At 40.1% G+C, this 19,336-nt stretch overlaps 1 protein-coding gene across 10 annotated transcripts in view; it reads right to left on the reverse strand.

Annotated features, from left to right (window-relative positions):
* The window catches only part of LOC127586995 (acylphosphatase-2-like), a 79,704-nt gene that overhangs the window by 9,017 nt on the left and 51,351 nt on the right, over window positions 1-19,336 (reverse strand). For 6 of the 10 annotated variants that reach the window (XM_052045071.1, XM_052045076.1, XM_052045074.1 and 3 more), the window contains 2 exons: window positions 15,742-15,900; window positions 7,950-7,966 (listed from right to left, as the gene is read on the reverse strand). In XM_052045071.1, coding sequence (XP_051901031.1) covers window positions 7,950-7,966; window positions 15,742-15,900 — 176 coding nt within the window. Of the gene's footprint in view, window positions 1-7,949; window positions 7,967-15,725; window positions 15,901-19,336 lie in introns of those variants that run through there. The other 4 variants (XM_052045078.1, XM_052045072.1, XM_052045079.1 and 1 more) reach the window with 3 other exon arrangements.

Genomic DNA, 19,336 nt, shown 5'->3' on the forward strand with positions numbered 1-19,336 from the left:
CACTGCAAGATATCTGTAGGGGAAAGCTGCCGACTGGCACATTCCAGGCTGCAGGAGTACGTGCTGAGGGACGCACTGAAGTTGGGTGCAGCCAGCGCGAGGGCTCGGTGGGGAAGGACGACAGTTTAGGGTTCTTCTGCCACCGGAGAGGGAGGGGCGGGGTCAGGCGAGGAAGCCGCTCAAATGTTGTAAAGATGGGATTGGGGTATCACCTCAGGGAGCCACACGTGTGGCATCGGTGCTGTGTTTTTTATATATAATAAGGTAACACTAAGAATTGAACTGTACACGAATGTAAAGGTTTGAACAGTTTTTACCATTGTATATAGTTTCCTTTATTATGAATGAAGTTTATTTTATTTAAAAAAAACTCCCCTTTTCCCAATCTTTCACTATTCAAATGATAATCAGCTTTCTTGTTTTTGCCATCAAAATGGATAACCTCACATTTATCCACGTTATTCTGCAACTGCTCACGCCTCACACTTCCACCCAGCTTGGTATTCTTTGCAAAAGTGAATACATAGCATTTAATTCCCTCATCTGAAATCATTAATATATATTGTGAACAGCTGGGAGTTAATAGAGATTTCCACTTGTCATCACCTCCCCATGGAAAAAGATTGTTTCTTCTTATTCTTTGCTTCCAGTCTGCCAACCAGTTCCCCGTCCATCATACTTTACCCCCAATCTAATGTACTTTAAGTTGCATGCTAATTTATTACATGGGACCCCATCTGAAGTCCAAGTACACTATATCCCTCAATTATTCTGTTGGTTATGTCCTAAAAGCAGATTTGATTTACCTTTCATGCCATCTCTGTCTGATCCTGTCACTGTTTTCCCAAGTTCTCTGCTGCTAAATCTTTTATAATGGATTTAAAATTTTTCCCACACCCAACGTCTAATTCATTGTTTTCTCTCTGCCTCATTTTTAAGTAGCAGCGTTACATTAGCTGCCCTCCAGTCTATCAGAACTGTTTTGGAGTCTATAAGAACTTTGCGAAATGACCAGCAATGCATTTACTATTGCTCATGCCACTTCTTTAACTACTCTGAGCTAATTTATTTTTTAAATACCTTTTCATTAAAGAAAAGGGGGAGAAAAGTATGGGAGATAAATAACCACTTACATTTGGTGCTCTCAATAAGAAAAAGGTAAATATTCAAAATAAAAATACTGCAGATGCTGTAAATCTAAAATAAAAACAGAAAATGCTGGAAATATTCAGCAGGTCAGACCACACTGTGACCCAGATGGAGCCTGGTCTGCTGCATACTTCAAGGTAAATATTCACTTCCAAACATTTTACTTTTCTGTATCAAATCTGTGAAGGTGCCACTTAATGCTCTACCAACTAGGAAAAAGAAATTAGCATAAACATTTTGTATGTCACACACTCCCTACTTGTGCATCAACATTGTGTGCTCAAATGAAGAGTGCATGACACATGCAGAAACCCGAAAGCCATTAGAATCCTCACCCCCCTCCCTTGTATCTGCAGCATCACTGATGCTCTGAGAGAAATTTCTGCTAATGCTGATTTTCTATGGGCAAAGTAACAGGAATAAATCTCGAAAAAAAAGCTGGTATCACTGATGGGGACCAGGAAACTAAACAATTCTCTTAGTAACTGATCCGGTTCACTAATGTTCTTCGGGTACGGAAGTATGTCATCCTTACCCAATCAGGCCTGCCTGTGGCTCCAAACCACAGAAACATGGTTGAATCTTTTCTGTTCTCTGAAGTGTCCCAGCAAGCTACTCATTTCAGGGACATTTAAGAACGGAAAATAAATATTCTACATGTAAAGCAAGAGTTGTTCCTCTTGCTACAGTGAAAGTTGGGAGGTGAGAGTCTAAATAAGGGAAACAGGCAGAATCCAAGTCCATTAGTGACAGGCTTAAGGATCAAGGAAAAATTGATTTAATGTACTTGGCAAAAGATCTGGGATGATGCAAAAAAAAAACTGAACATAGCTACGATCTGAAACACACTGCCTGAAACTGTGATTGATGCAGGTTCAACTGTGGCTTTCCAAAGAGAACTGGATTAATATAATCTGTGCTTCTTTTTAATATGTAGATTTGTGGGAATGGGACAAGTAAATTGTTCTGTAAAGAGCCAGCACAGATTCCATGGCACAAATGACTTCCTTTGGTGTTGTAACAATTCTATGGTTCAATAAATAATACCAAAATTGCTTTGACCAGTATAGACCATGCTCTGCCTCAGAGAAGAAACTGAAAATGGAAACTAAGATTAGGAAATCAGATAGTGAAACCTCTTGTACTCTTCAGTTTTAGGTATAACCAAGGAAATCAAAAGAGGAGACACTAGTGAACTTTAAACAGAGTTTGAAGACAATGCTGTCCTGTAGATCAACTACAGGCCAATTAATACCTGGGAGGTAGAGGGAAAAGTCAATTGAAAAGAGACCCACCAGGACCAAGCATCTGAGGATCACAGTTTCCTTACACAGCACAACATCAAAATCAAAACTAACTATTGTTGTTGGTTGAAAAGTGACTCGACATCATGGTGTCAAAGACCTCATGTGACACAGAAAGCAAATTACCACCCTGAAAGGAGATATCATTGCTGTGATTATCCATAGTTGGACTGCCAGCTTAATAGTGACATCAAGAACATGAAATCATGCCGCAAGGAAATAAGTTGCATTAAATATCTTCTTTCCTTAGCTCCTCATATACGGAAAGACAATTGTCTTTCAATATTTTTGAGGATCCTCTGATCAACACATGTAGAATATTAATTCTTTGCTCTTCTTTCCATCCAAAACTTAATTGCAAAATCTTACTTCATTCTAAATGAGAGTCAACACTTTTTAATTAGCGTTGTATAAGATTTATCTGATAACAGGAAGCTTGTCAATCATAACTATCAAGGCAGCTGTGACTGCCTTGTAAGAATGATTTAATTCCTGATAAGGTAAAAGCAGCTAAAGGAGAAGATATCTGTAAAACCCAATCTGAACTTTATTGAAGGAACATAATGGATTATGTTGCAAAACTGCCCACTTTTTATTTTAAGACTGGAAAGAATATTAAACTGAAAGTTACATCAAAGAGAAAATTGTCACTTCAATTTGGGAATTAAGAAATACATTGTAAGAAAAAAATAGTTCAGAGTTGAAGTAATGATAAAAAAAATTCTATTTCAGTGGGAAAACATCATATACGACACAAAGTTCCATTCATGTCTCTGGTAGCACAGCAGCTGTTACTGGACTGGTATCTAGAGTTCTCTACCATTGATCCAGAAATGAGAGTTCAAATCCCTTCTCAGCAGTTGGAATGTAAATTGAGTTAATCAAATAAATTTGAAATGAAAAGCTAATATCAGTAATGGTGACCATGCAACCACCGGTTTGTCATAAAAACCCATCTGGATCACTAATGCCCTTGAGGGAAGGAAATCTGGCTACTTTATCCAGTCTGGGCTACATGAGAATCCAGATGTGGTTGGGTTTTAATTGGTTCCTTAGTTCTGAAACAATTAAGATGGGCAATAAATGCTGGTTTATACCCTGTGAACATATATGAAAAAACTTAGTTGAATCAGAAGGTCTGAAAACTCCCATGTAATTCCCTTGATGAAAGGATAGCAACCTGAAACATGAATTCTGCTTTTCTCTCTCACCATACACTGCTGAGTACTTCCATCATTCCAGACTTGCAGCGTCCACAATATTTTGCTTTTGTACTGACTACTTCCTTCAGGTCCCTGGTCACCGCTGGAAACCCAAATTCTCACTCTGATTACCAAGTTGCATTCAAATTAAATTTGTTTTCTCCCTCAGTTTAGCTTGTGCATTCATTTCACTGTTACCATATTAATGACGAAATTGCAATTCTCTGCCCCCCCCCCCCCCCCAAGTCTTGTCATTCATTGCAGAATGACCCATCTATGTTTAAGGGAAGGCTTGATACATACTTGAGGGAAAGGGGGGATAGTGGCCTGCAGGGTGTGAGTAGGTAATCATAGTGGGAAAGAAGCTCACTTCACACAGAAATACTAACTGGGTGCTGGTAAAGGCAATTCTTCCAGAATCTGAAATGAAGAGACATCTTTTTATATATTACCATCTTGCAAGACTATTGCACGGCACTTCATTCAGTCCTTTTAATTGCTTTCCTAATTTTGAAAACACTGACCTAAATTTTGAGAGCTTGTGCCAGGGGCAAGGTGCCTCAGCTGGCAGGCAGGCATGGGAAAAGTGACAGGCAATGGACCCATAATTTTCTGACAAGCAGCAGTCAAGATTGCTTGCCCATGGCATCATTGTCTTAATTTTCCAAACATATGTATTATCTTTCATTCAAAAAGGCCATAGATTGATTGCTGCTGGATAAAATCAGCTTCACCTGAACGGATCTGTGAAGGGTAGTTCATGTCTGACTAATCTGGTTGTATTTCTTGAAGAGAGCTCTAAAATTGTGGGTTGAGAAGAAAGAACTCCCTGCTGCTTCCAAAACAGCATCAAAGAATTGCCGACATCCATCTGAATAGACAGACAGACCTACAATGCTACAATGGACTGTCAGCTGATATTATAAATCCCAAACATGATACAGGGCTTGAATTCCTCGAGGCAAAATACTATTAAAAGTGGGAGGTGGACAGTTAATGGAATGTGAGGGAAGATGTTGATATTGTATCAGGACAGAGAATATCAATGTTACAAGAATATTAAGTCTAGAGCACAAGACATACTTTAGACCGAGGGAAGTCATTCTCTGTAGCAGGTGATTCAGGGAACAGGGAGGACCGATTTAAAATTTGGGGTAAAAATGTCAAGGGAAGTGAGAGGAAAAAAATGCCCTTTTATAAATGCAAAGATCTGTTAAAATCTGGAATTGATCATATCATACAGACATTGTGTTAGACCACTCCACAAACAAGACTGATCCACCAGAGGTGGCAACACAGTGGCATACATATGGACGGGAGTAGCCCTGCAACTCCAGATCCCATAAGGTTTCATGGCCATAGGTCAAACGTGGAGAAGACAATCTCCTGATTATTACTTATCATCCTGCCTCAGCTGATGAATTGATGCTCCCTCATGTTGAATAATACCTGGAAGCACCAAATGCAGTTAGGGGACAGAATGTACTCAGGGGTGAGAGGCAGGAAACACCAATATCCATCACCAAGAATGGATTGGAAGGTCCACCAATGGCCAAGTTCTGAGGGACACAGTTGCCAGATTAACAGGTAGTGTGTGAACCAATGAAAGCAATGAACCTTGCCCTCTACCTTTAGCAGTTGCTTCTGTTCAATAGGAGAAGTGACCAGCACACAGTCCTCATGGGAACAAGGTCTCACCTTCACATTTGAGAACATCCTCTGTTGTGTTAACAATTGTGATATATGTAGTAGAGTCAGAGCAGCTCAAAATTCAATATCCATCAGATTCTGTGGATCACAGCAGGAATCTCTATGTTTGCTTACAGCCCAGCAAATCCCTTACTCTACCATTAGTACCAAGCCAAGGGGTCAACCTTGCTTCAAACTAGTGTGCAGAAGGGCATGCCAGGAGAGAAATGAGGCATTCCCAAAAATAAGGTCCCAATCTCCTGAAGCTGCAACACAGAACTACATAAATACTAAATGGCAAAAACAGCATTCAAAAGATGAAACATCAACAGACCAGATCAAAGCTCTGCAGTCCTGCCACTTCTGGTTATGAATGGTGATGCACAATTAAACAGCTAACTGGACAACATCCCCGATGTCACAGAAGCCATCGATTCACTCCACATAACATCAGAAAATGGCTGAGAGCATTAAATACATCAAAGATTATGAGATTTCAACATCTCAGCTGTAGCACTAATGACCTGCTCTCCAGAACTAGCCATGCCTCTAGCCAAGCTGTTCCAGTACAGTCACAACATTGGCATCTGCCCAGCAGTATGAAAAATTGTCCGGGTAAGTCATATCCACAAAAAGCAGGATGAATCCATTCCAGCTAATTATTACCCAGTCTACTCTCAATCATTGGCAAAGTGTTAGAAGGCATCTCCGAAAGTACTATCAACAGACATAGACCATAGAGCTGAATTCCAGAAGTGAGGCAAGGCAACATTTGACCAAATGTGGCATTAAGGAACCTTGGTTAAAACTAAGGTCAACAGGCACCAAGGGGAAAACACAACAATGGTTGGAGGCAAAACTTGCAAAAAGTAAGGTGGCCATGGATGTTGGAGGTCAATCACTCCAGCCTCAGGATTATGATCATTTCGATTTGAAGCTCTTCAGTAAATGAAGCAACCGACACATACCTGTATACATCAAGAGCCAGCTAGCATTCAGGCATGTGACAAGTAATAAGGCGGCCACAAAAATGCCAGGCAACAGCCATCTCCAGCAAGAGGGAAACTAACCTCGTACCCTTGACATTCAATGGCATTACCATCATCATGGTCCCCATCATCAACATCCTGGGGCATCACCATTGACCAGAAACACAACAGTAGCCGACACAACTACTGTAGCTGCAAGAGCAAGTTACAGATTGGTATTATACAGTGAGTGATTCACCCCCACCCTAAAGCCTTTCTATTACCTATGAGGCACAAGTCAGGAGTATGATGTACTCTGACTACAGCTCCAACATTCAAGGAGCTTATCATCATTCAGGACAAAGTAGTCATACATAGCACAGAACAGGCCCTACGGCCCACAATGTTGTGCCGACATAGCTAATCCCTCCTACCTACAGAATGCTCATACCCCTCCATTTTCCTCTCATTCATGTACCCATCCAAGCCCCTCTTAAAAGCCCCCAATGAATTTGCCTCCACCACCCTATCAGGCAACACATTCCAGGCATCCACCACTGAGTAAAAAACTTACCCCTCACGTCACCTTGATTGGCATCCCATCTACCATGCTAAGCATTCATTCCCTCCACCACCAGCACACAGTGGCTGCAGTGTGCACCATCTATAAAATACACTGCAATTATCTGCCTAGGTTAGAATATAGAACAGTGCAGCAGAGGAATAGGCCCTTCGACCCATGATGTCTGTGCCAAATATGATGCCCTTCTGCCTGCACATGACTCATACCCCTCCATTCCCTGCATATTCATGTGCCTAACTAAAAGCCTGTTAAACGCCACTATGGTATCTGCTTCTACCACTGCCCCTGGCAGTGCGTTCACTCTCTGTTTAAAAAATACTTGCCCCGCACAGCTCCTTTAAACTTTCCCCCTCTCACCTTGGGTTACTCTGACATCATATTCCAAACCCATGACGTCTTCCTCGAAGAAGGACAAAAGTGTCAGACGTATGGCAACACCATCAATCGTATATCTCCTTGATTTAGAAATATGTCATTATCCCTTCATCTTCATTGGGTCTAACTCCTGGAACTCCCTATACAACAGCTGTAGGAAAACCATCAGGAGGATTGAAGTGATTCAAGACAGTGGCTCCAAGGGCAGTTATGAATGAGCAATAAATTCTGGCCAGCAACATCCAGATCTGGAAAAATGAATGAATAAATAATTCACTGCCTAACGGTTTGATGGAAACAAGATCAATCTGTGTCTTCAAAAGGGAAGTGGACAGTACTTGTGGAAGAATAACGTAACACTCTGAGCAAAGAGCAGGGGAAATGGACAAATCTGCTCTACTAGGAGCTGGCAGCATAAGCCAAATGGTCTCCGATGTCATAACAATTCTAAGATTATGATTTGAGGGATGCATTCAGTTTTAACTACTACTTTTAAGAGCTGAGCAGACTGAACCCTTCATAAAATGAAGTTGGAAAGTCAAAAAAATTCCTCTCAAAACAGAAGTATTGATTCCCATCCCTTCCCCTTCAACAAGTACTCACATTTGACACTCTGGTACCCAGAGTGACATAGCTAGCTGTGGTGAGAAATGGATCCGTTGAGAGTCAGCAATCTTACCTTACGGAAGAAGACACCTGGAAATGGAAAGGAATAAAAATAAATCATTCATGATTTCCTACAGAGACAACAGCTGCAATGCTTATCTTGGGGGCTGTTTCCCAGGTCCCCGGCAGTCTGAAAGTGAGCAGCCGGGTACAAATAAATATTCTGCTCAGATCTGGAGGTACACTGGCATTTTGAGGAATAAAGTTAGTGCACCACTTCTGTTTCTGGAACTCTTCTGAACCCCTCTGTATAGAATGGTGGGTACTTCCCATCTTCTTAGAGCAGTTTACATCATTGGTTAAAAATGGACATCATTCCAGAGATATTTGCTCAGATTCTTTCAAAAATACTACAGTGATTTTAGGGTATTTGGTACATTTCATGTTACTTGGATCACAAGGGAGAATACTTTCACACGCAAGGTTTCAATAAATAACACCTTCATCCTCAGTGCTCAATTTTGATTGTTTCTTCCAACAGCAGGTTTGCCATTGCAAGCACACCAGACAGAGACTCAAAAAGTATTGAAATTAAGTTCTGCATAGCATTTGCTTCCAAATGTTTAACAGGCAGGCACGGTAGTGTAGTGGTTATTGTAACGCTATTACAGCACCAGCGACACGGGTTCAATTCCTGACACTATCTGTAAGGAATTTGTACATTCTCCCCGTGTCTGCGTGGGTTTCCTCTGGGTGCTCCGGTTTCCTCCCACATTCCAAAGACATACAGGTTAGGAAATTGTGGGCATGCTTTGTTGGCACCAGAAGCGTGGTGACACTTGTGGGCTGCCCCCAGAACACATTTCACTGTTTCAATGTACATGTAACTAATAAAGATATCTTATTTCTTTATCTACTATTTTGACAAGGAACATCTATTAATGTATTACCGATCAATTAATGGCCCCCCTCATGAAGGAATTTAATACAAAACATAATTAGTCCAATGTTTGACTTTGCTACTAATTAAATAGCCAGCGGGCAATCACACTGTTGTCTAATAAAGCTTGCTGGGGGCCCAACAGATTTTGTTGTCAAGAATATTTTTTAAGAGTAATACTGGGAAGCAGCTAGTTTTGAGATGAGAGCTGGCAGCAAGGTGGAGTGGGAAAATCTGGCTGCTACTCTGCAGGGCCCATTGAGGGCAGGATTTGATCCTGGGCTAGGCTTGGAAGGCAGTATTGTGGATCTCCTTCTGAGGCCCCAGCTGACAGACTGACCAGGTTGGAGTTGGGCAGTACCTCATGATTGAACTTAGGCAGCCTTGATAATGGAGCAAATATGTTGTCCAAAGTTCATTTCAGGATCAAACGCAACATCATGATTCTGAGCAACCTGGCCCAGTCTCAAACTATTGACTGAAAGGGGAATAGACTGGTTTGGGAACAGTGTTTGTGACAGTGACAAGGGAAAAATCTTACTAAATATTTTCTGGTAGATGTCATCCCCTTTGCACAGCGAGCTAATAAAAATGAACACCGTGGTTATGCAACAGAAGCTGTTCTCCAATCACCAACAGGAACAAATCATCAATTTTGTTGTGATGAATCCATCTGTTCTACTGCTACTAAGGGAATAATCTGGTCTGATAACAGTGACTGGAGATAAGACTAAATGTTATCAACAATATAAAAGGAGCTCTCACAGACCCCTCTTAATGGAGGAGCTTTAATCTTGATTGGACAGGGTGATAAAATTGCACAATGCTTCTATAATTAATTCTGATCGGTAGCATGAAGCAGCACCTGTTCTCAGTTCACACAAATAACCCTGTTGTCTGTTGCTGCAGATCTGAAGTTAAACCTCTGCAGCAGTTATTAAGATGCCTGTCTTGTGCAGGTTGTTGTAGGAATAGCATGCCTTTCAGATATGTGGCTTGCAGCACCACCAAGAGGATGGAAATACACATTAGTTTTAAAACCCAATACACTCAAGAACTGGTATGTTACTGTAAAGTTGCTGTTTCCAGCAACAAACACACTCCCAGACCAAGGGAGTAAAATATCAAGGGACAGATTTCTAACATGTGAAGTTCTACTCTATTTTTCCTAAGACACTTTACAACCTGTCATGTTCAGTAGCAACTTTTCAAGAAAGAAACAACCTGTTCCATCTAGTCTAGCATACTTGTATCACCTGACTCACAGCAATGTAATTGTTTCTTAACTGACCTTTTAAATGGTCCTTATCACTCAGTTGAGGGACAATTTTTAATGGACAATGCAAGCTGCCGTAGCCATGGATGCTCCGTTCATTGAACAAATACAAATAATTTGTATAAATTATGACAACTTATCCTTTCTGAAGCTAAAGCATACAATAACCTGCAGGAATAAATACTTTTCTCTTTTTGTTAATGCAATTTATTGAACTGAATTTCACCATTCTAGGACAGATATCAATCATCTAAAAGGTAAATGAACCAGCCCTTTAAACTAAGGGGTAATAAACCAGAGAAAGGATTTTAAATTGGGGGCACAAGTGGTCCAGTGAAAGTTTTGTTTCTTTTGACATGACAAGTAATACAAGTTACTGTAATTAAAATGTACTGCATTGTTTACTCCTTCCATATGATATGAGCAAAAATGTTCACTTGCAGTCAGAGACATGAACAAATACTCTCCTTTGTTAAACGTGGAGCTGGAGTTCTTAAGTTTATTAAGCCCTCTATAACTCATCCATCTGTATCTGCATCACAGCCTTCTGTAGAAAATTAACATGCAAGTACAGCAAACAATGAAGTCGCAAAATGGTTCAGCTGAAAGGAATAAATACAGAAAATGGAAAAACTCAGCAGGTTGGGCACCATCGATGGAATGAGAAATGGTTAAAGTTTCAGGTCCCATATTCTTCATTAGAACAGAGAAAGAGATAAAACAGGTTAGTCCAGGTTAAAGCAGGGGGGGGTGGGGGGGGGAAAGAATGGCAATGGGTGGAATGAAGGGAATTTTTCTGATGGGCTGAAATAATGTAGCTGTTTGGGTCCTTGTCACGGTTCATCCCCAGCAGCTGAGTAACAGAGGGACACACACAGAGACGGACATCAACTGCTGCTAGAAGGTCATCAACTTGGTCAAAGACGCCCTTTGGGCTGCCTGAAACTTGTTGGTCTCCCAGCACTGAGATGTCCGTAGGGGAATGCTGCCGACTGGCACATTCCAGGCTGCAGGAGTACGTGCTGAGGGACACACTGAAGCTGGGTGCAGCCAAAGCAAGGGCTCGGTGGGGAAGGACGACAGTTTAGGGTTCTTCTGCCACTGGAGAGGGAGGGGCGGGGTCAGGTGAGGAAGCCCCTTAAAGATTGTAAATATGGGATTGGGGTATCACCCCAGGGAGCCACACGAGTGGCATCAGTGCTGTGGTTTGTATAAAAAGTAACACTAGTAATTGATCTGTACACGAATGTAAAGGTTTTATACTATGGTTTGTCTTTTATTATGAATAAAGTTTATTTTGGTTAAAAAAAAAGCTGTTTGGCTGGCCAGAAAATACAAATGAAACAAAAAGGAGGAGAGGGATAGCAAACAAAAATGGCCAGTTCTGATCTGATTATACAGCATTACCCAAACTTTACAACATTAGCAACACATTACACAAAGGAACTTAACTGCTCCTTTAACAGCTACATTTTTTTCACCCTATCAGAGAAATTCCTTTTGTTCCACCCACTGCCTTCCCCTACGTTCTCTGTTACCTAAACTAACTTGTTTTCTCTCTTTCTCTGCTTTGATGAAGGATGTCAGACCTTAAACATAAACTGTTTCTCTTTCCATAGATACTGCCTGATCTGCTGAGTTTTTCCAGCGTTTTCTGTTTTTATTTTAGATTTATTGTGCCTGCAGTTGAAAAAGGGCTGAAGTACAGTGAGATTATGTAAGGCTCATCCCCTGCAGTACTCGTCTTGCATCTGAGGAACAATAGACGACTTGGAGTAAATGTAGCATAAATTCACTCAACTGATTCGAAGGAGGAGTATTTGTCCTTTGAGGAGATATGAAAGAGAACATGTCACTATCCACTTGAATTAGATCCCATTGAAACCTAAAGGGTTCTGAAGGATGAACAGGATACATGCTGACAGGGTGTGGGTCTTGATCATTTAGGACTAAGATGAGAAGAGTTTTTTTTAAACCAGAGTTTGGGAAGGGGGGTGGGGTCTGTGAATTTTTGGAAATCTCTGGAGTACAAAGTGGTGAATATTCAGCCTTTTGTGCATGTTCAAGGCTGTCAACAGATTTGTGAACTCCAAGGGAATCAAGATATATGGGGATCAAATGGGAAAGTGGATAAGGCAGAGGATTAGTCATGGTCTCATGGAATGATACAGCAATTTCAAGGGGCCTCAAACCCTATTCTTGTTTCTATTTATTTTGTTCTTAAATAGTTGTTTACTGATTACAAGGCTTTCCCCTCCACCAACCTAACCTTATTACATTCCACAATTATACTATGTGCATTACTTTTAAATTCAAAACTTCAATTTCCTAATTGAAAATAAAAGCAGGAAGTGCCAGGAATGCTGAGATGAGGCAGAAACTGGGAAGAAAAGCAGAGTTAACATTCATCAGAACTGGGAAAAGTTAGAAGTAAAACAAGTTTCACATTTATTTTTATCTTTATTTACATACGTACTTATTATGACTTGGAGGCCACCATTTGGCTCATTATGTCCTTGCCGGCTCTCAGTGGGGCATTCCCATCATTACCTCTTATTTCCCTATAGCCCTGTAACTTATTCCCTCCAACATGCTCAACAATTCCCTCGTTTTGTTACTTGCCTAACTTACAGCAGCCAATTATCCTACCAGCATGTCTTGGGACATGGAAGGAAATGGGAGCATGCAGGGGAAACCCATGTGGTCACAGGGAGAACATGCAAATTCCATACTGACAGCACCCAAGCTCCGAATTGAAACCAGGTGGCTGGAGCCATGTGGCAGCAGCACTAATCATTGTGCTACTGCGCTACCCCACTGCTGCATCGCTTTAGTTAATTTCTAAATCAAAAAGTTAACTCTTATTTTTCTCTTTTAACCTGCTGAGTACTTCCAGCATTTCCTGTTTTTATTCCAGATTTCCAGCATCCCAATATTTTGCTGCAGGATCATTTCTTAATTCGTCAGTTTTAACAATAAAAATAAGCAACTCATTTTATTCAATCACATTATTTAAAAGTAGTCTTGTTTCCCCACTTTGTTTTGTTGTTTCACAGCCTAGATTTTTGTGCTCAAGATTTCAGAGTGGGACATGAACTTGGTCTGATTTGAGCCTAAATGCTCCCAACCAAGTTACTGCTGACAAGAACAAAACATATAAAATGGCGACAGTGCAAGCCTTTGCTAACTTTTCTCAGTGACAATGTGCATCTGAACTGAGATCTTACTCTTCAACAATGAGCGACTGGAAGGGGTGGAAAATTGGATAGCTCAATTCATTATCAACATACAGTATATGGTGAAGCAATCTTTTATTCAACAGTATTTTTTTTAGTTTTGCAGTTTTATAGTTGTAAATGATTTTGAACTGATGTTAATTCTAGCAGAAGGGTCAGATGGAAATAACAACTTTATTGTGCAGAGCTGAAGGAGTGATATCTAATGCTTCACAACATGGGTTTTCAGGAGAGGGTGCTGGAGAAGAAATGTGCTGTCAGGTAAGAAATTCAGTGGGGGTAGAAGCCAGTTTACAATGTGGGTAACAAAGATTAATGTAGAAGAAGGTAGGATTGCAGAAAATTGGGTGAGCAGGACGTGTGGAGCTAAAAGGGTTACATGTGCACAAAGTGGAGAGACCATAAAAGCATTTAAACTAACAAGTGGACTCTGATATGTTTGGTGACCAACAGTTTACATTGATCAGCAAGGACAAGTCTGATAGCAATTAGAAAATAACTTAGGGGCCTCAGAAATGCCAGCAAGAGAGTCTAACCACCTACTCTTAATAGCATTATCATCACAAAATGCTCTTTCATCAACATCCCGAGGCTCACCATTGACCAGAAATTCAATTAGACAAGCCACATCAATACTGTGGTTTGTGTCTGAACAGGTGCAGCTCCAAAAACATCCAGGATGTTTAACATCTTCCATGACAGAGCAGCAGGTTGGCAGATATGCTGTCTATCACCCTAAACACACAATCCTTCCAACAACATCACTGCAGTGTCTACCATCTACAGATTACCTATTATTTACCTAGGATCCTCTGACAGCACCTCTGAAACCAGCAACTTCTACTGTCAAAAGGAGCAAGGGCACCAGGCTCATGGGAACACAAGATTCCCCCTCCAAGTCATACACCATTTTGAACTGGTAGCATATCATCATTTCACTATTGTTAGACCTGAACTTTTGTGCTCCCTATCCAACAACACCGAGAGTGATTTCGCCACAAAGATTGGCTGTAAATAAACAAACAGAAACTGGTTCTCTCACGGCCCCTAGGGAAGTACATTTGTTACCTTGTGTGGCTTATGACTCAGCGATGTGGCAGACTCTGAACTGGCCAAGTCATTCAATTCCAGGGTAGTTGGAAATGGGGAATAATAAATGCAAGTAATTTATTGTGAGCAATTAAATCAAAATAAGCAAAGGTTACAAAGAAATTGGGGTGGTGAACATCACAGGCTGGAGAATGTCGTGGAGAGAGGATTCCTGCTGTCACAATGAATGTCGCTTGCAATTCTGGATGGAACTGTTTCACTACCATAGGCAAGGTGCAATTCTAAATTTAGATATATTAAGGGAGTAGTGGGAGGGATGTGAACAGATTTGAAAGGTAACAAACTTTTTTTGTGAAGCAGAAAGGGATGAGAAATGGCATAGCAACATTTTGTGGAACTATCGTGAACCTCTTAAAGGCCCTCCAACCTGAAATTTCTACTGAGATATCCACATGCAAGACATCCTATAGTATTGGGAATGTGGCCTGAACTGTGTCTATCAACCACAAAATAAAGCAATGCCCTTCTCCTTTATCCTTTGAATTCCTGAGACAAGCTGTGGCCTGCTTTGGACAGAATTTTCCAACTCCCACTTCTGAATAGGTCTGTTCCAATCCAACCAAGTTGGACACTCTGGACATTAAAAACATCCACAATGTTGCTACGCAGGTACAACTATCTATTCCCAGAATCTCCGGTGCTATCCCATTGTGTTTTTTCTCTCCTAATATTGCTGTGTAATTTACTCCAGGGGCACTGGATAACCAACAGGAGAAGTGGATCTTATTTCTCTCCTTATCCATGCCTATCAAGGCTAATTTTAGTACCTCAACTACTTCCCCATTTCACATCAGACAATCTAGCACAGACAGGAAGTCAAATATGGGACTTTCTGCTATGGTTTTGTGCTGTACAGGTGCTTTTAACGTCATACCATTAAGGTTGCATTGGAATCATTCATAACATTTCATATTTTGCCAACAGATTATCTGCAGTGCTACAAATTCTACAGTAAACGTAGCTCTGGTAAAGGGCCTTTAAAGAAATATTATAGCACAGCATAACTGAAGAATCCTAGAAATGCAAGGGGCAGCTGAATGTTCACTGACATACATAGATAAGCAAATTATAATTTAATTTAAATGTTGTCAGTTACTCTTGCCAAAAATATATATAAAGCAGATCTGTTTTCAAATTACCCACATTTCCTTAGCATTTGCTTCTTCAGATGGCAGCTGCCTTTTTGCAGATCAAAGCAAGTTTTGCTGTGCTATTTTCAGCAGACACCCTTAGTGCAGACAGAGAAGGGAGATGAAATAAAATTAAAAAGCAGCGAAAGAGGCTTGCCCTGCATCACACCAACCCTGTACATCCCCAAAGATCTCATAATCCACGGATTTCAGTCCTGTGCTGGAGGAGCTCATCTCTGAAGCTGCCGCATACAAACGAGTGTGCTGTAGTTTGATAGTAGAGCCACTGCTTCTGTCTGTAGCCTCTACAGGATCCGAATGGGAACAAAATCCTTCCAACAGAGGGAGAGGGAGGAAACACAGAAACAAAAGGAGAGAACGATAAAGATAATTAGGAGAGAAACATATATGAATATTTATCATGTAGCATTAGACTAGCATTGCTTTACATTCTCATATGTTAGCAGTGAATTTCAGTTTGCTTTACAATGTATTTAATTTGAGCTGGTTTAAGATATTGCATGAAATTTAAAGCACAGGTTTGTTCACTAATTTAAACTAGTTATCAATTTAGGCGTATCTCACAAAGGACTTTTACACAAACATTAATCACTACCACCAGATTTCAAAATTTTTAATGTTTTGTTTTCTTTCTTCAACAAATGTTCCTCTGCATTGTGGTTTTGAAAATGTAGTACTCCCTAATTTTATTGCAGATAGATTTTCACCCAAAGTTAACAGCTTTAATGAAGTGCAAGATTTTCTCAATTTGCTATGGTGGTCAACTGTTAGTTTTGCTATTCACTGTTAGAATTATGGTCTGCAAAGCCTTGTTCTGTCTCAACTTTTTGCATTTGGGCAGCCAGAATATTTTAGGAGTTTAGTTCTGAACAGATTTATAAGGCAATTTGATTTTCTAAAATACTTGCATCTCTTTGGCATTTGTTACATCTGATGGTAGCTGAATTAAGGGAAGCTTTCTGTGATGCTTCCAGCTTAGACCATCCAGACAAAGGAGATTAAATAAGATTTTCAAAAAAACTAAGTAGAAAAGGAGGCTTTTCTTGCACCATAATGAACTCTATACATTTCTAAATATCTTATAACCCATAGATTTCAGTCCTTTGCTGGAGTTTTGAATAATTAAGGATCACAATTATTAAATTGTCTTTTTTTGAAGGTCAAAACAAAGAAAAATTCAAATTACCAAACCCTGTAGTTTAGTAAATGTTGCAAATGAAAGTAAGATCCTTGACTAGAGTGCTGCCTTGCAACCTATAGCACAAATTTGCAATAACAGTTTAACACTGAAAATAGTCAATTTATCGAAACAATTTCTTCAAACACAGATGCAACTTAAAAGTCTGATTACTTTTGCTTAGAACTTCTTTGCTGTGTATTTTCCATTGCAGCTGTTCAGATCTAATGCTTTTGTGTTGCAAAAGAGCACTTCTTACATCTTTTTAGTCCTTGATAATTCAATGATACTGCATCTAACTTCCCATTGCACTCTCATTCAGATCATGAATGGACCTTTGATTTTAGCAATCGTTTGCTCATGTTGTACTGCCTCAAAGCTACAATTAGATTAGCTAAGACAGTTATAGTACATTCTAAGAGTAAAGGAATTAGTTATTTTTACATAGGAATACATGAAAAAGACTATTCAGTTCACCATGGATGTTATGCAACTTGGAAACTGTTTTCCCCATATTTATTCCATTTCCAGCTGTTCTACATAATAATCATTACTTAAGAGAAAAATCTAAATTTGTGTTGGAATTTTGCCATGAACAATGACTGTGTTTTGCAGAATTTGATTTCTTTTTGTAATAATCATTCAACTAAACAAAATCAATGTTTACATTTAGTTACCAATTTGATCAATTTAAAATTTTGTGGGTTGCATAAGATTAAGAATGTAGGGACAGACAATTTATCAGTCTTAATTGAAATTGTTATACAGGCATCTGTCAAAATGCAAAAATAAGCAATTACAATACTTTCATATACCCAGCAATGTGGAAGATTGCTCGGGTATATTCAGTTCCAAAAAGCAAGACAAATAAAGTACTGCTGATTATCGACCAATCTACTCTCAATCATCAAAGTAGAGGAAGCTGTCATCAACAGTGCTATCTGATGCCCAGTTTAGGTTTCACAAGGACCATTTAGCTCCAGACTTCATCACAGCCTTGGACCAGACAATGAATTCCATAGGCGAGATTACAGTGACTGCCCTTGATAGCAAAACAATTTTTAACCAGGTGTTGCATCAAGGCACCTTGGTATGACTAAAGTCAATGTGCACTAAAGGAAAAACACCCCACAGGTTGGAGTCATACCCCAAACAATGGAAGATTGTCCTGGTTTTCAGAAGTTAATCTTTCAGCCAGATATCTCTGCAGGAGTTCCTCACAAGAGTATCGTAGGCCTAACCATTTTCAGTTGCTTCATCAATGACCTTCCTTCCATCACAAGGTCAGAAATGGGTATATTTAAAAATGATTGCACAGTGTTCAATTCCATTTGTAACTCTTCAGCAAATGAAGCAGCTAATATCTGCAGGCAGCAAGACCTAGTCAATATTCAAGATAGCTAATCTTTCCAATTTGATTAATCAAATGTACATGAAGATTAAGCCTCCCATAATTATTGCACTGCTCCTTTTACATGTCCCCATTATTTGATTTATACTTTTTCCAGCTATGAGGTTACTATTCGGCAATCTAAGCTATTACAAGCAAATAAGATCTCTTTATTAGTCACATGTACATCGAAACACATAGTGAAATGCACCTTTTGCGTCCAGTGTTCTGGAGGCAGCCCGCGAGTGTCGCCACATTTCCAGCGCCAATGTAGCATGCCCACAACTTCCTAACCCATACGTCTTTGAAATGTGGGAGGAAACCCACGCAGACACAGGCAGAACATACAAGCTCCTTACAGACAGCAGCCGGAATTGAACCCAGGTCACTGGTGCTGTAAAGTGTTACACTAACCGCTACACTACCGTGCCTGCCCCTGTAAAATACTTTTACCCGTTTTTAACCTCCACTCAAATGGAATCAGCATCTTTTGGGCCTATATTAACTCTCACAACTGTACTTCATCTCTTAATAAGAATGCTGCCCTATAAACTTTTCCTTCCTGCTTGTCCTTCTTAAAAGTCAAATATCCTTGAATTTTAAATTGCCAGATTTGACCCCCTTGCAACCATGCCTCCATAACAACCACAAGATCATACCTTACAACAAATGCTTTATGCATTAATTACAAGCCTTTTGGCCTCTCTTCCGCCCACCCACCCCCATTTTTAATTGTCCTTTTTGTTGTACAATGGCCCTACTTTCCTAGTTGCCTCCCACCGTTAATTTCACTGACTTTTGCTTTTGCATTCTACTGCTCTTTCTTTCATTTCTGTCCTTGTTTCTATCTCCCTAGTTATCTTGCTTAGGTTCCCATCCCCGTGTCATCCAAGTATAAACCCTCTCCAAAGCCACTGGCAAACATGGGTGCTAGGATATTAGAGCTGGATCTGCCTGGGTGTAAGCCGTCCAGCTTGTACAAGTCCCACCTTCCCCAGAACCAGTTTCAGTGTCCCAAGAACCCAAATCCCTCCCTCCTGTACCACTTTTACTAACACATATTCATTTGGTTTATTCTTCTGTTCCTATACTCACTCGCATATGGCATCTATTGATTAAACAAAAATACATTCTCCAATGTCAAACAGTGATTTTTTTTTCCCCTTAAAGAAATTGGAGA

This window comes from Pristis pectinata, chromosome 38, assembly GCF_009764475.1.
Source record: "Pristis pectinata isolate sPriPec2 chromosome 38, sPriPec2.1.pri, whole genome shotgun sequence".
NCBI lineage: Eukaryota > Metazoa > Chordata > Chondrichthyes > Rhinopristiformes > Pristidae > Pristis > Pristis pectinata.